This window comes from Mus caroli, chromosome 11, assembly GCF_900094665.2.
Source record: "Mus caroli chromosome 11, CAROLI_EIJ_v1.1, whole genome shotgun sequence".
Classification (NCBI taxonomy): Eukaryota; Metazoa; Chordata; class Mammalia; order Rodentia; family Muridae; genus Mus; species Mus caroli.
Window position 1 is genome coordinate 32,500,573 of NC_034580.1, and position 16,754 is coordinate 32,517,326.

Sequence of the window (16,754 nt, forward strand, 5' to 3'; positions counted from 1 at the left end):
GGGCACAGTGTCCACACTTTGGTCTTTGTTCTTCTTGAGTTTCATGCGTTTAACAAATTTTTGACATCTTAAATGTGTAATATTTTGGGATGGATGGGGTCAGTCTCCTAGCCTAAACTCCCCCTCAGGGTTGAATGACTATACACGAGTATGTTTTAGGGATAGAAACTTTCAAATACATTTATAGGGTATAGAAAATTATTTAGGTATTTTGTTCATGGTAGACATTTGAAGTGATAGTCACTCTTTGTAAGGATGTTTGTCATTAAAGAGAGTGGGCTCAGTGGTCAAGAGTACTTATTCTTCTTATAAAGGGCCCAGATTTGGTATCCAATCACACATACTGGGCAGTTGACAACCACATCTAACTCTAGCTCCAGGATATCATAAACACTCTTCTGGCTTCTGCAGGCACCAGACACACATGTGGTGCATATATATGCATACAGGCAAAACACAGAAAATAAAAATGAGCCTTTTAAAACACTTTCTATAGGTAATATTAAGTAGAAGAGGAAGACTTTGGTCCAGAAAGAATCTCTTAAACTCAAATGGTTAATTGGTTCTACTTAGAGTAGTTCTTTCTGGTTCAAATTGCATGCTACTCTACTGGTAGGAAGGAATGTAATGTTGATGAATTCTTGAATTGCTGGAATCTGTGCAGAGCAATCACTGAGCATGAGCAGCAGGGTTAGAGAAACCAGCCAGGCTTCACTATATGCTAAACCCCAACCTCTTTGGCCTCTGCTCTCTGTTCACAGAGGAAACACTAGGACAAAGGCAAAGGTGGGTGGAGAGGTCTATAGGAAGGTTGATGAAGACATAGGAGCTGGCAGTAACAACAGGCAAAAGATGGCCTGCCCATCAGGAAGCAAGAAGGGTCTCCTTTTGTTCAGAGAAAGGGAAAGAGCTGACCAAAAATGGGAGAGGGGTGGAGAGAGGGAGAGGGAGAGGGATGGAGAGAGGGAGAGGTAGAGGGAGAAGGAGAGGGAGAGGGGAGAGGGGAGAGGGGAGAGGTGATAGGGGATAGGGGATAGGGGGAGAGGGAAAAGAAGGGGAGAGGGGAGAGGGGAGGAGAGGGGAGAGGGGAGGAGAGGGAGAGAGGCGAATGCCTACAGAACTATGATATAATAGCACTTGCATGGGCATAGACAAGCAAAGGAAAGAAGTTTCACCTGGTGCCTCCGATGTCTCTTTACCATTGTTAGGATATAAGCAGTTTCTTTATTTGATGTCAAGGTCAACTGTATGAACTTAGAAGCTGCAATGAACTTAACCAGCAGGTAATGGAGAGGAAAGTACATCAAACTAGAAACCAGCAGCAACGACGGCTTTACCTCTAAACCCGGGAGCATGCATTCCTCCAGCCACCCCACAATCTCCCAGAGATGTCTTTTCTTCATCTTTCAAATTCATGGTGCATGTTCACTGGTCCCTAAGGACCTGCCTGGATCTAATGTTCCAAGGACATGGCATTTCTGAGTTTCCAGGCCCTCATCATCTCTGGTACCCAGAGAAAGAGCATCTGTCACATCAATGACACTGCACTTGGATCCCACCCTTTATTTTTCTCCAGCTAAGGTGTTTAATACTGACAGTATAATAGAATAAATCACAGCCATCAGGGCTGGGAGTGACACTGGCCACACACATTAGAGATAAACAGTCAAAAATCACTCACCCATGCCTTCCCCTTTGCCCGAAGCCTCTGCTGTCTGACGACACTAAGCTTGAACTCCGATTTCCATCTGGCTGCACAGATCGGAGAGCCAAAATAACCCTCTGCATCGTCCTAATGGCTGTAATGATACTCTGCTCTCCAGCAGCCTGCCTGCCTACACCATCTCAACATATGGATTGGATTTGTTCCCTGAGGCAACTGTTGAGGGAAATATGGGTGTTACATAGTTGGTCAACAAACAATTTGCAGCTGCCGCTAAAGTCAGATTTCTCAGGTGTGATTCTTTTTTGTACACCTTACATACAAATTATCTGGCCTCCATCAAAACTCAACCTTGGCTGTCCTTGAGTAAAGAGGCAATTTTCCACTACCTACTTCATAGAGTACAGAGACACGCACGCTAACCACACAAAAAATTCAACCCATTAACATTACGTTCACAGCTCTCTAGGTCAGAGGAGAACTGGTAAGCATGGCTTAAGCTGGTAAGCTGTAGCATAGGCTAGACCCATTGTGATGAAGACAGAAATCTCTAGAAGGAACTCATCTGAAAAAATGTGGCCTGGTAAGTGATGTGGATGGTAACTACCTTAAAGATCTTAGTTTTCCTCCCCTCCTCCCACCTCCACTTCCTCCTCTCCTCTCTCTCTCTCTCTCTCTCTCTCTCTCTCTCTCTCTCTCTCTCTCTCTCTCGTTTGTGTGTGTGTGTATGCATGGGTGTGTTGTGGGTGCCTATTAAGGGCAGAAAGGAGCATCAGGTCCCTTGTAGCTAAAGTTACAGGTATTTGTGAGTCATCTAATGTGGGTGCCAGATTTTGAACCTGGGTCTTCTGGGAAGAGCAGCAAGCCCTCTTAACCAACTACTGAGCCATCTCTCCATATCCATAAGTGTCCGAGTCTCAAGGTGAGTTCTTACCAGTTGTTTACGTCCTCAAGCCTGTATCATACATTCCTCACTCCCATCAATCTTGTTTCCTCCCCTCTCCTGAAACACATATGCCTGCCCTTGAAGTTTCTCTTGGTTTCTTTGTACCCCTCTTCCATCCTTTTCTTTTCTCATCCCTAATCTCCACCCATTTGCTCTCTTCTTTTTTTATAAATTTGACTGATTTTTCTAAGCATCTGGACATGGTCAAGAATACTAGTTATGTGATATTTTAGGTCTGGAATGTTTCCCGTAGCAAAAGCTTTCTAGTCCCAAGTCATGTTGCAGATAACAGGCTTTCCTTCTTTATACAGCTGGGTATTATCCCACTGTACAAATATACTCCACCTTTTCCTTGTCCATTCATGGCTCCATGCAGGCTCTCGTGTGCAATGCTGCCTTTGCAGCAATGACTTCCTTACAATTAAATGTATTTGTCTTTAACCCGAGAGGAGAGTATTCCCTCCTGCATATTCCCTTAGCTGTGGCTATCTATTGTTGGATTCTTTTCCATTTTTCCAATAGGTTGTAGTAGATTGATACATATAATATACATGAAAAATACCTATATCCCTTAAAGTGATTGATGACATGATTAGTAGTAAAATGTTTTTATATGTTTTTCTAGGCAATACCCAATCTTGATAGTGAGGTTGGTTGAATTTGGAATCTACTAAGCTACCATTCCTCTGATGGATCTGCAAGGGGATTTCCTGGAAGAAATAATATAAGGAAATAACCATTCCCCTAGAGTGTGGATTCTGGTGGCAGCCTAATATTAGGAAACTAAATGGAAAACTTGCTTTTGCCTGTCTGCCTTCACCCCTTGCTGGTAACTGCATCTATTCTGTTGCTGCTACTGTTAGTGTTATTCTTCCAAAACATGGGAACTGAGCCCAGTTGCCTGATATTGACAATTAGTGCAAACAGAAAAGCAGTGGCTTTCTAGGAATGTTCAAGGCTATTAGCACCAGGCTGAATCTTCTGAGTCTTCTAGTCTCACACACTAAACAGCTATTGGGCTCACAGGCTCTCCACAATGAAAGTAACCATTTCTGGACTATCCAGCACAGTGTGCATTATTAGTTATGTTTTAGTTAACTTCCCAGGAAATGTGTAAAATATATGAAAAGAAATTAAAGTCCCTCTGCCTTTCTTTAAGGATGTAGCTGAAACATACTGCAACATACAAAACTATCCTAAAAAGTGCTCATGGTTTCATGCTCATAAAGCTCACTGAATTATCAATGAGCGCATGGGAAAATTATCAATAGGTCTGGGAAAGCCATCTCAAAATGGAAGACCTTGCCGTCCAACCATCATCCCTAAACTATACTAGTAGAAACAAAACAACAGGCACAGGGAAAAGGGTGTTGGGGCAGAGGGAAGGCCAGTGGATGCCTTGGGAATAGACATCTTCCCTTCAGACTTTGGTGTATGAAGGGAATCCCCTGTTCAATAATAAATATTGATTAGATATCCCTAAGCACTGTGCCTGGTTGCTACATGAGCAGGAACATTGTTGTACCCTGCAGGGAACTTAAGGAGGGTGGATATGGCTTCCTACCATGCACTTTCTGAGATCTGACATGGTGGTTTCAGAAGATGAAAGCAATGTCAGACTTTCTAGGTGTGCCATCAGAATTCCTCATGAACTGAAGACACCAGCAGCAGCTACAATGCAAAGCACACACTTTTATAATGTTTCTACAGCTTTTATATGACTCTGAAACTATTCTAAAATGAAAAGCTTATTAAAATTCCCCTAAAAGCCAACCAACCAACCATATATGTGAACAGAAAAAACACACGACTTCTGTAAAACAATTTGAAATGAATGGGAACTCTTATAAAGTGTACTTGTACTTAGTATCAACTAAATTGTAGGTATAAGTCAAGGCTATACCCAGTCAACCGGTTAAGTCCTGAAACACAGGCTCCACCCATACCAGCAGCCTCAAAATGTCACTGCCCTACAGAGCCTTCTCCTGACCTACATGGTGACTTTGAAAGCAAGTTAGTTGCCAGTTGTCTTAACCTGATTGATACCTTTAGCAGAGACTGACACAAAGGATTGGGAACAAGTCATTCCTTTGGGAAAGATTTAAAAGAACAGAGTGAGGGACAGACCCAGAAGCAGGACCAGAGTGAAATCCAATTCAATTGATGAGCCACACAGCTGCTCACTGCCTTGAGGACCTCATGGGACAGGAACTAGGACTTTCATGGAGCCTGAAGCCCCACCTGGCAAGATAAATGGGAGGCTACTTATCACACTCGCCACAAGTGTGCCTTTTAGTTTCTTAGCCTAAACCAAGAAAGCACCCAGCAGTTGAATCCCTGAATTCCCTTTGTCACATTGGCTTCACTGTCTTTCTCAAAAAGACAGTGAGCCCTTCATTAGCAGGAATGACCAGGGACAGAGATGAAGTCAGAATGGCACAGGAAGCTTATTTTGCTCTGGAAATGACCCTTCTAGGAACATCTAAAATCCAGAGATTTCATGAACAATTTCCAGCTGTCTTCTTTTCTTCAGAAGCTGGAAGACACAGTAGAGTTAAACTGGAATTCCACCATGAAACTGATGTACTTTTCCTAAGACATACTATCTGGACATATATGCTCCAAAGGAGAGCAGTCTCCAGCATGCCATACCATTGAAAGCCTGGTCTACTTCATCTATCTATGTGTCCTGTCTAGTCCTTGTGATTAAGGAACATTTTTGCCTCTGTTATAACAATACTGATCCTTAATGCATACTCACAGGAGAAAGGGCTAGAGCCATACTACACGTGGCACCTTTTCTTCACATCTCCCCTTTTCGATAGGAACACAACTAGCCTGTACTTCTTCCCATGGAGGTACCAAATTCATCATTGCTGCTTTGACTTTGAGGATGTTGGATCAATTAACATAATTAATTGATTATGAACTACATCCCCAGCCAGGTGCTCAAATTAAATCTCCACTTATAATGTTTAACAGCAAGGAAGACAAGGAGAAGCACAGCAGAGAGAAGAATCAGGCCACCTGCTTGCTCCGACTCAAGAGCTGAGGAGCCGAGCCTGGCAAGAGAATAACTTGTACTGCTCACTGGGCTGGCTTGGGGTGGCCCACTCTTGCAGAGACACTACAGTGTGGGCTTATGGTTGGGCTAATTGTATACATAAGCTGAAATCCAGTAAGAATTAGGATAGTATAGTAAAGCTATACAGGTGGACTCTCTGAAGGAAGAATGAGAATCCAAGTCACTCTACTAAGAATGAGGCCTGTACCCCTGAAAGCTCCATCAGTCCCAGGAGAAGGAACTGGATTGGGAAGTGCATACTTCCAGGCAGAGTGTGATGCACTCAAATCTGACTTATATAAACATATATTCCTAGGAGCTGGAGGGATAACTCAGTGTAGAAAGTACTTGACTCGTACGCATAAGGACTGAGTTTGATCCCCAGTGCTCTATGTAAATATGCCAGTCACGGTCCCACATGCTTTAATTCCAGTGATGGGGGATCAGACAAAAGTCAGACAGCATGGCCTAAGCCCCAAGCTCCATACGGTAAGAGACTCTGCATTAAAAAACATTTAAAAATCTGGGCAGTACCTGAGGAATGATACTGGACATAATGCTTTCTCTGTCTCTATGTCTTTGTCTCCTCTGTCTCTCTATCTCTGCCTCTGTTTCTGTCTCTGTCTGTCTCTGTCTCTGTCTCTCTCACAGATACACACACTAAATACATTAAACATGCACAAATCAATATAAGTTTTAAAGGTGTTTACCTTTAACACCTCATTGCCCATCCCACCCCTTGTGTGTAGGGAGCTGGGGTGTAATTGGGTTTAGGGTGGGACTCAAGCACTGGTGTTTTAAAACTCTCTGAGACTGTAGATACCTCATGACCAGTCCTGAGACAGAGATGGCCTGGAGTGTGGCCAGGTCCACCGTCCTCTCTCAGTGCTCCACTACAACTTGGTAATGTGTTCTGGCCTCCCTATTGCTGAATCTCTGGCTTTCTGAAACAGAAAGGGTTAACTGGGTCAGCTCTTATACAGAGCTTTTGTAGAGCAGACAAATGTCAGGGGACAGGCATTAAATGAAATGTCACGTAACCTAAGGAGAATTTGAACCCAAGGCTGCCAGGTGAACAGGGCTCCTTTTAACACCGACAGTGGTGAGTCTCCTGAATCCATTTGAAGAGACAGTAGTTTGGCCTATGGATATTTCTGCAGCAGTTGTCTAAAATTTTCTTTTAGAACATTTAGGTCCCCTCCCTGCCGCCTTCACACCTCTGCACTTCTTTAGGTGTTCTACCTGCAACAACTAGATCCATAGAAACAAATTTAACCCTCTGGAATTACTCTCCAAATACATTCAACATTTTGGTTCAAAGTGCTACAAATAAAATCAGTGCTCTAATTCCCAGTGTGTGGGGCAGACCTTAACCGCACAAGGACACCCTGAGAAGCAAGCATTACACCGTCAAGGTGGCCGTGGACGTAGGGGAATTTAAAAGAAAGTGCTTCGAACTATTTTTAAAATAAAATGCATCCCACTGGGACTGCAATTGCCCACTGCAGACTATTCATAAATCAGGGAACAAAGAGAGGCTTCATAGTCTCTGTCTTTTGGCCAAAGGAAAAAGGAGAGAGAGAGAGAGAGAGAGAGAGAGAGAGAGAGAGAGAGAGAGAGAGAGAGAGAGAGAGGAGCTGAGAACACAATACAGCCTACCTGACTCTCTGTTGATTCTTTTTCATTCTTGAAGAGATGTTTCTGTCTTGGGGAAAATGCATTAAGCATAATGCTCACAGTAACTTCGGCAAAATATTCCAAATATTATAAAAGGCTGTTGAACATTATTAGATAAGTCTGTGCTGTGGTTATTTTTAATATCTCTGTGAACATTCGATATTTGTTCTGATGGTTCCCAGCAGAGATTTATGACTAACGGAGGCCTGACTGGAGGTTGAGTAGGAAGGCAGTTCATGCTGGAGGAATATTGAGTCCCTTGGAAGAGGGAGAGATGGCTATGGCAGCAGAGCATGAGCTTGTGAGGCATGCATGCCAATGAAGATGCATATGGAGTGAATGAGAACACAGATTCATTCGGGGGGACACAACAGCCCCCTCCTACTGTATCACTAGAGATGCTTCTAGGATTGCCAGAGCTGAAAATTAAATTATAAGCCTCAAACATGACATTGAAAATGTAATGTTTCCTCTAATACTATCAATGTAATGACACATCTGTTGGGGGGGGTCGGTACCTGCAAAATGTGATGAAACAGACCCCGGCCACTACCCCATCTCTCACTGTGCATGTTTCCTCAAGTTTCCAGTGAGAAAGGTATCTCACTGCTTAGCATATAGACTCTGAAGTCTTCTACATATGCAGCAAAGGTACTCCCTATAGATGCCGATTGCAAGCTGTGGCAGCAGCCTAGAAGAATGGAAGTATTCTGTTGCAAGCATCCTGACACAAGGACTTGAGACTGTAGTTCAAGTTGTAAGCACCAAGCCCTGCTACAGAAAACATTCATGCTGGCCTCTCTTCCTATAGGATAAAGTGTTGCCAGGTTGGACAGAGAGCTGGACAAATGGACAGGCAATAGTGTCTGTTTCTATGCTCTGAAGTATACTCATTAGAAGGGGCAATGAGCCATTTTTTTTTTAAAAAAAAATCCCTTTCCATACATAAAAGCAGATCAGCTCAGAGTATTTTACTTAGCTTTCATTCATCGAGAGTCTCAGTCAGCTAAATCTATGTCAGCTAAGTCATTCTGAGATAACACAAAGACAGAGCATAAGGGGTAGAGGAATATGGAAGGCACAGAATTTCACCAAAGAGAAAGCCCACAGTTGAAGCCTCTTTGTGTGAATAGGTTTGGAATAGAGATTTTGGTACTCTACAAGGAAGAGAAGAGAGGAAAAGAGAAGAGAAGAGAAGAGAAGAGAAGAGAAGAGAAGAGAAGAGAAGAGAAGAGAAGAGAAGAGAAGAGAAGAGAAGAGAAGAGAANAAGAGAAGAGAAGAGAAGAGAAGAGAAGAGAAGAGAAGAGAAGAGAAGAGAAGAGAAGAGAAGAGAAGAGAAGAGAAGAGAGAGACCATTTGATTAGTTTTGCTCTCTCTCTCTCCCTCTCCCTTTCCTTGTCTGTCTCTATCACTTCTATCTCTATTTCTATTTCTTTGTTTGTCTTTCTTTGTCTCTCTCTGTATCTCTCTGCCTCTCTGTCTCTGTCTCTGTCTCCCACTGTACCTCTATATCTGAAGCACTAGAGATGCTGGGCTAAAGGGCTTTGACTGTTTAGGCAAGTATTATATCTGGGAGCCATGGGTTTTGCCTTTCAACTTTCTACATCAATGTGTGAGTTAAACAAAACACACTTTGGAGGCAAATATGAACTGCGTGAATAGCATTTGTGACTTCTGTTTTAGGAGATAAAAATCAAGCCTACTCTAATTATTGAGACAGGAAATAAAAGTAATAGAAACAAAGCACAGCCAGACACAGCATGTGACAGATCGTGAGGCTGCTCCAGTCCCCCATCAAGGTTCTTTTCTTCTTCTCTCCTTTGATTGTATGAGTCCTCATGGGATCTCCTTATTTTTTGACACATTTTGCCAAGGTGATCACACCAAGTCCCGGGAGATTATTAACTATCAATTCCTACATCTCTATATGACTCAAGCTTCTCTCCAGGATATCAAAAAAATTGTACAGATAAGTGCCTGTTAGACATCATCACTTGCATGGTGTAAGAACAGCTTGAGTTCAAAGAGTCACAGTATCAAAAAAACAGCTTAACTGGCAAGCAAGTTCATCTTCTGTTTCAAGCCTGGGGGATTAACACCAGCATATAGAGAATGGGAAGAATTGATAGCCTGCAACATCTGCAGCTCTTCTCAAGTCCTCACTTGCTTGTCCAAGGCCAACACTTACCAGAAAGTCCTGTTTTAATCTTCTACATATGTTTAGCTTTTTCATTAAAGTTACAAGCCAGCAGAAATAAAATGTATGCTACTGGGCGTGCATGCATGGGTGTACACACACACACACACACACACACACACACACACACACACACACAAGAGCTCTCAAGTTTTGCCTTATTTAGCACATGGCAGAGAGTAGACGATAGTGTCTGGTTTTAACAATGCAACATACCGAATACCGTTTTCCTAGTAGCCTTCCTTGTCATAGCTATGCCTGAGTTATTCTGCCTGTGTTTTTGGTCTTGACACAGGCAGGGATCTAATGTGATTGAGGACTGTATTCCAAACACTTAAACCATTCTATTTTTACATGAAGGTTCATGTCTGCCATTCCAGAGAAATTAGAACAAGCAATCCATACACTTCTGCTTCTGGGGTTATTTACCAGCGTTGACCTTTCCAGGCCTTTAAGGAAACGCAGCATTGTGAATGCAGTATTTTCCTGACAGGTGGAGAGAGCAGCCATTGCCCCAAAGTCCCTGAACAATAGATATGTCTCCACTTACTCAACACCCGAAAACCCCAACAGAGCCAGCCCTCCCTGTGATCCCAGTTTGGGCCAAACACAGTTTAAGTTTGTATACTTAAACAGAAAAAATCTCTAAACGTACCCTCCGGCAATCCTGTCTGCCTGGAACATTTGCTATAAACAGAAGCAAACACAGTCATCCTAAAATATCTCTAAAGTTCATTTCCCCTACCACCTCAACTCTTTCATCTCTACACATTCAGGTAACCTTGATTTCCTTAAGTCCTTAGAACAACCAAACTCAGGTACTGTTGCCCTCTGCATCTGTTTGTGTGGGGTTTTGTTGGTTTGACTAATCACTCTCTTATATCCTGGATGTCCTATCTCTTCCTTGATGCTCAAATATATGCATGGATGTTTGGCAGAGACCACATCCGATGCATACTTTCAGCATGGTGTCTCTTCAACCATCCAAAGTTTTCCTTTGCATAGGTCTTATCATAATAGATCTAATTACGTGTCTATTATATATTGCCTCTTTTAAATTGTCAGCTTTTGTTAGGCAGGACTTTTAAAGTTTTATTTATTGTTTTTCCCACGAAAATTACAGTTTTGTCTCATCATCATCATCATCATCACCATGCAATATGGAAAGATCATGGAGACTTAGCCATAGAATCCCTCAGACCTGGCAACATGCCAAGACTACCATAGAAGGGTGATGCTATGTCATTCTCTGCTGCATAGTATTACCTAGAGGTGACAGGATATGTTGAAAGCAATCTTTTGAAGGCATATTTTAGTTTTGCAAATAGTAACTAAAGCCTCTAACCTCATTAAAACCTAAAAGCTGTTCTGAACTACTAAATTAAAGTGCTAGGGTTTTCCAAATAGGACCTTTATAGCTATTACTTTAGGATATTCCAAAAAGCTACTTGGAGAGATTTGTGGACAGGAATGCTTACAAGTCTCCAGTGTATCCAAGGTAGGCTAAGCACCTTGGCTATGCGATGTCAGCTGAACCAACACAGGTCAATCTCTCCAGCTTGCCAGTGGATCCTGAATTTCTGGTTCATTAACATGGGCTACATTTATGTTATGCCAAATTACACAGAGCAAAATTCATTGTGAAAATTATTTTAAAGATATCAGAAGTGAGAATCTAGTTTATAAAATACCCAGATAAACTTAGCTTAAAATGTGTATGCATGTGTTTACACATTTGCAAAGTACATTAAAATGTTAGTGGAATATTTCGCTTCTTTTTCTTTTTTAGAACTGGCTGAACTTATGAAATCAAAGTTTCAAAAATCCAGTTTTCCCTAATTCTTCATTTAACCCTGGCCCAAACAGTTTGAGATGCACAAAAGAACTCAACCTTGTCCCCTCTCAAGAGACTTGAACAACTAACAAGAAGGAAAGGCTCTATGAGGAGTGGAGGACAGGGTGAATCTTCTGGTCTCCTGGGCACAACTTGACATTAAAAGCAGCCAGTTCTGCTTAAGTAACCAATCTTGCTCTTGGTTACCATTTTGGGTTGAGACATTAGACCATAGGTGACAACTACCAGGACTGGCAGGGGACCTTTGCTGACAGGTCAACACAGATCCCTTGAGGGACACCTTCCTATGGCTGATTTAATACAGTGGCATTGGAAAAAGGATCAATACCAGGAAGAGTGGCACATATGGAAAAGAATTGCATAAAAGGGTTACAAATCATGAGGGCTGAGGCTTGAGGCAGTAATCACTTCCTATATGATTAAGAAGAAACATTTTTAAAGCACATATCCATAAAGACTTGGAAATAGAATGTCAAACTGTTTTCCCACCAGCTTTTAAAAGCTTAACAATTTGGCTTTTTTTTTGTTTGTTGCTCAAACATAGCTCTTGAATGTGACTCACTATATGTAAAACTTGTCTCTACTTATTATGTGCCTGACCTTAGATAATTCATGTAATTCTTCCATATCTCATATATATATATATATATATATATATATATATATATATATATATATATATTTCAAAAGGAGCTCACAATAATAGCCACCATACAACATTGTTGTGAGCACTGAATTTACACAAACCAAATGTTTGGATTGGCATTTAACACAATGCACTCAAGGGTTGGTAGAATTCTTTTCATTGTGTTGCTGTTGAGTGCTAACTGACATAGTGTACTCATCTTTGTGGAGCACAGAATGCAGGCAAGAGGCATAGTCACCTAGATATGCAGAAGCAGAATGAATGCAGATCTGACTCCTAAGGCTCCTAAGCCAGGCAGAACAGCAGCATATCACACCTCTCTGCACCCTAACTTCACCAAGCTCATGGAAACTGCTTGGGAACTGGCTGACCTCCATATTCAAAGTAGAACCTATTTCCTCGGAGGTCATGGGGCTTGGTGCAACCATGTGTCAAGGCTGCTGCTTGTTTTTGTCATGAATATTCACTCCAGGACCACTTGAATGCTATTTAGTGATGGATTAGTCGTTTACTAATTACTAATTACACCAGTGGCTCCAGGACCTAAGGTCAGCAATTTTCCTCCTTCACACCAGCAGAATGTACCACAGTGGAAGCCAGGCAGGTAATTTACATGTCTCTACTTTAGAGAAGAGACAGCATTAGAGAAAGGCAGAGAAGGAATCTGTGCTGAGAGTAAAGCAGGAGCTGGCTGTTCTCCTGTTTGATCCTTCAGCAGGGCCAGCTTGGGAACCCGGATAAGGTAGGACCCCAGACCCCACATCATTTTTTATCGGATGGCAATTCTTTTCTACAGGAGCACCTGGAGAGTCCTCCATGTGTGTTTGTCAAACCTGCTTGTATGTGAGAAGCATGTTTGCTTTATGCTCAGTGTCTTGGGTTTTAAATAAGCAGAGCACAGGAGCTGATCCCTCTAAGATCCTCGCTTGTGTACCTCTGGGCTAATAAGTACTGAGCAATCCTGCACTTGGATTTCATGAATAAGAGAAAAAACTGTAAAATGCATGGCATTTAAAAATTATTATTATTACTGAGTATCAAATTTATTTTAACCCTCTCTGTAGCGGTTCAGTCTCAGGCTGCATGTGCCACACGCCAGCCAGATTGCATCTCCAGATACTCCCCTCCTTAAATATGCGCTTATTTACTTCCTGCAGAGTTCAATTTTAGAACCCATCAAAGTAGATCCACTCACCCTCTGACTACATTTTCATGCATAAATTCATAGATGCCTTCAGAAGGAATTGCACTTACATATGCAAATACTTCCCAATGCCTTCTCATTTCTACTTTTGGACTGCACAGTTTTTTTTTTAATTCATGCAAACACATTACACAAACAAATATGGACTCAATAACAACACACGGCATGTGTGAATTGCTAATTGCAAAGCCATGAGCTTGATACGGCCAAGCTAGTTCCATGATTATCAATGGTGGAGGGGCATATGATGAGATAGGATGAGGAAAACATCTTTGGAAATAAAATTCCAGCACTTGATTTTATGGGATGTAAATATTAATAAGGGGAAAAGGTGACAAGCAAATCCTTGGTTCAACAATAATCTGGAAGCTGTAACTTAGTGCATGATGCAGAGAGTAGCCTGAGCCTGCCTTCGATATGGGTTAGGAACAAGAGCATGTATTACAGCCTGGAATTACAGGAAAAGAAACTGTTCTCTGGAGCACAAAAATGAAACAAAAACTCTGACAGGAAATGAGAGCTCTCAACCACCCTGCATGCATGTTGCCTCGTCAAATGTCCAACTTTATGTTAGCAATGCCCTTGGATGTAATGGCAGGCATCCTAATCCCTCCATGTTGGTAATGTGTGCCCTCTGCTCGTTAATTATGCTAGGTCTCCTCCTTACTTTTCTTCCCCTCCACTTCCCACTGACCACTACATAGGGTCAGGTGCAAACTTAATGAAATAAACCACATGTTAAAGTTGCTCACAGAGCAATCAGACAGTCCTGTTTTCTCCGGGAGTATCAGTACATTTCATTTTCATGAGGACGGTACAAAGAAAATAAGACTAAAGATCAGATAAAAATCGTTCCCTACAAATGTCTACAATGGCAACAAAAGCAATTTAAACTGCTCATTGATTTCTTTAAAAATATTTTTGTTAAATATAACAGGAACTTGGTTAAAAATGGAAGTATTTAAGATGTTTCAGAGAACATTGGGCCTGTACTTTTATCAATCTTGGGCACTATGCTACTTCATTACATACATGTGTATTTTCTATAAAATAATAATAATAATAATAATAATAATAATAATAAAGATAAAATGTAAGAATTTAAGGGAACTAAGAAGCCAGGAATGGAATTTCCTGTCTAGGTATCTCTTTAGGATTAAATCCATTCCAGTATTTACTGCTGAGGACACAGAAAAAGAAATAAAGAATCAGTATTATAAAACAAATGATGAACTAACCTGGCTGGACAGGGCCAAGCCCCCGGGTGCTGGCTGTGTGACCCTACCTAGTGCAGCTACTGCAGTTTGCCCATTCACTTTCATTTTGCTGATCTATTAATGTGACCTGTGCACGCTCGGCTGGTATTCCAGAAGAAAGGCACAGAGCAAGTGAGACTTCCACTCTGACCTCTGCACTGCTCAGCCTCAGTTCACAGGCCTAGACAAGTGACGGTGAAATTCTGCATGGATACTGGACACAAAGAGAAAGCCAACTGTTTATGTCTCAGAGAGAGGTCTTCCTAAATACCCCCAAGATGTTAGAATAAAAGTGAGGTTTGGTGAATAGGAAAGGTACATGGTAGAATTGGGTTAAAGTGTTAATGTTCCCACTTAATAATCTTAAACATGGAAATTAGAACATAGAAATCAGAATTAGCACACATCGTGTGTGTGTGTGTGTGTGTGTGTGTGTGTGTGTGAGAGAGAGAGAGAGAGAGAGAGAGAGAGAGAGAGAGAGAGAGAGAGTTATAATTTACTATGTTTTGCCAGGAAGTTCTCAAATGTCCTTTAATAAGTATGTGATTTATTTAAAGTGAATATAATTTAGTTTAACAGTCAAAACGAGTTCTTAGAGGTTTGGAGTAAGCTGCAAAAAAACCAGTGTAAAAGCCTCACAGATCAAGCAGACAGAAAATTTCTATTGTCTCAGGAATACCATTTATGAAGGCAAGGACCTCTTTCGAGTTACATCTTAGGAAACTTAGAGTAGTTCTCTGAAAGCAAATTCCATATTGCCAAGCAATCTAGCATCCACGATTAAAAAAAAAAAGGAACTTTTCAACCACAAGAATTAGATAGGGCAAAAGTTTGTTTTTAACTATGAATTAGTTGTGTAGTTGCTTGCCCTTCAGTCATCACCTCGAGAGATGGGGCAGGTCAGGAATGGGAAGCGGGCCCTAATGGGCGGGGCAGAGTGGGATATGAGCCTATCAGGTGGGGCGGTGCTACCTACCTTGTCTAGAAAACTCATCGGACTCCCGGTGCACCAGGTCTGTGACTCGGTTTCCATAGTGCATTCTGCTGTCATGGTCATAAGCCTTCAAGGTCTCGCTGGAACTGTAGGACTTCTGAGTGGGCACACGGCAGTCCTCACTGTCCAGAGAGGAGCTGGTGTAGCGACACTCTTTGCCACACCGTCCCCTGGTCAAAGAGCGATGTCGCCGGTCCTTTACATCCATTATTCCAGATGAAATAGAACTCCGCGACTTTCAGAAAAGGGGAGGCTGGAGTTGTGACACCTGTCACTTTACCCACCTAGAAGCATAAAAATAAAAATAGATAGATAAGCAAACAAACAAACAAACAAACAAACAAATGACTGTGATGACAAGCAGTGTGGCCTTCACTTCTGACTCCTGTGGAAATACAGATGGGAAACTGCCAGGCCTGCACACATTCTTTGGGAAAAGCTTAATATATACTTAAACCACCAGTCTACAAACATCTCTAGACAATACATTCATTTTCTTACTGTCTAATTTAATAGATATGGGAGAGGGCAATAACAAAAAGCCCCATCTCCTGATTGCATGTGCACCAATGACATGATCATTTAGTTGCTGGAGTGGGAGATCTAGTTATGAAGTCGATCAAAGCCAAGTTGAGTTTGCTCTTGTTCGTTGTGAGATTTTCTTTGTTGGCTGGTTTTTGTATGGCAAGATTAGCAAGAAAATAAATATCAAAATAGGAAGAAATGTAGGAAGAAGAAAAGAATATAGGGGAGAGAAGGATGGAAGGAAAAAAAAACCTGAAATGTAAGTGACCATTTAGAAATATGAATGATTTGTTGTGATTCTAGGTTATTCAACCAATGTTAAATTGCTGCAATGTGCCAAGGAAAATAACAATGTAAGGTGCTGATGTCATGCAAACTATCTTCTCCTGATGTGTGTGTGTGTGTGTGTGTGTGTGTGTGCATGTGCATTCATTAGTGAGTATGAGTGCAATTTCACATGTGCCATATGTGTACAGGTCAGAGAACAGCCTCGGATGTTGGTCCCCTCTTGTTTTTTTCTCTGTTGTATTCCCCAGTCTAGCTGGTGTTCTCCTGGCTCTACCTCCTACCAAGCCCTGGGACTATAAACGATTGTTCCAGTGTCCAGCTTTCCACAGCTGCTTGAGATTCCAAAACAGGTCCTCATGCTTGCAAAGCCAGGGCTTCACCTACTGAGTCATCTGCTCAGCCCACCCCTAATCTCTTCAATCAGCCTTCAGCCAACTC

At 41.8% G+C, this 16,754-nt stretch overlaps 1 protein-coding gene across 6 annotated transcripts in view; it reads right to left on the minus strand.

The window, feature by feature from the left end:
* Tenm2 (teneurin transmembrane protein 2) overlaps positions 1-15,787 on the minus strand; it is a 928,441-nt gene extending 912,654 nt beyond the window's left edge. For 4 of the 6 annotated variants that reach the window (XM_029483894.1, XM_029483891.1, XM_029483893.1 and 1 more), the window contains exon 1: positions 15,486-15,778. In XM_029483894.1, coding sequence (XP_029339754.1) covers positions 15,486-15,711 — 226 coding nt within the window. In that variant the 5' untranslated portion in view covers positions 15,712-15,778. Of the gene's footprint in view, positions 1-15,485 lie in introns of all 6 variants that reach the window. The other 2 variants (XM_029483889.1, XM_029483890.1) reach the window with 2 other exon arrangements.
* Between the last annotated feature and the right edge of the window lie 967 nt (positions 15,788-16,754).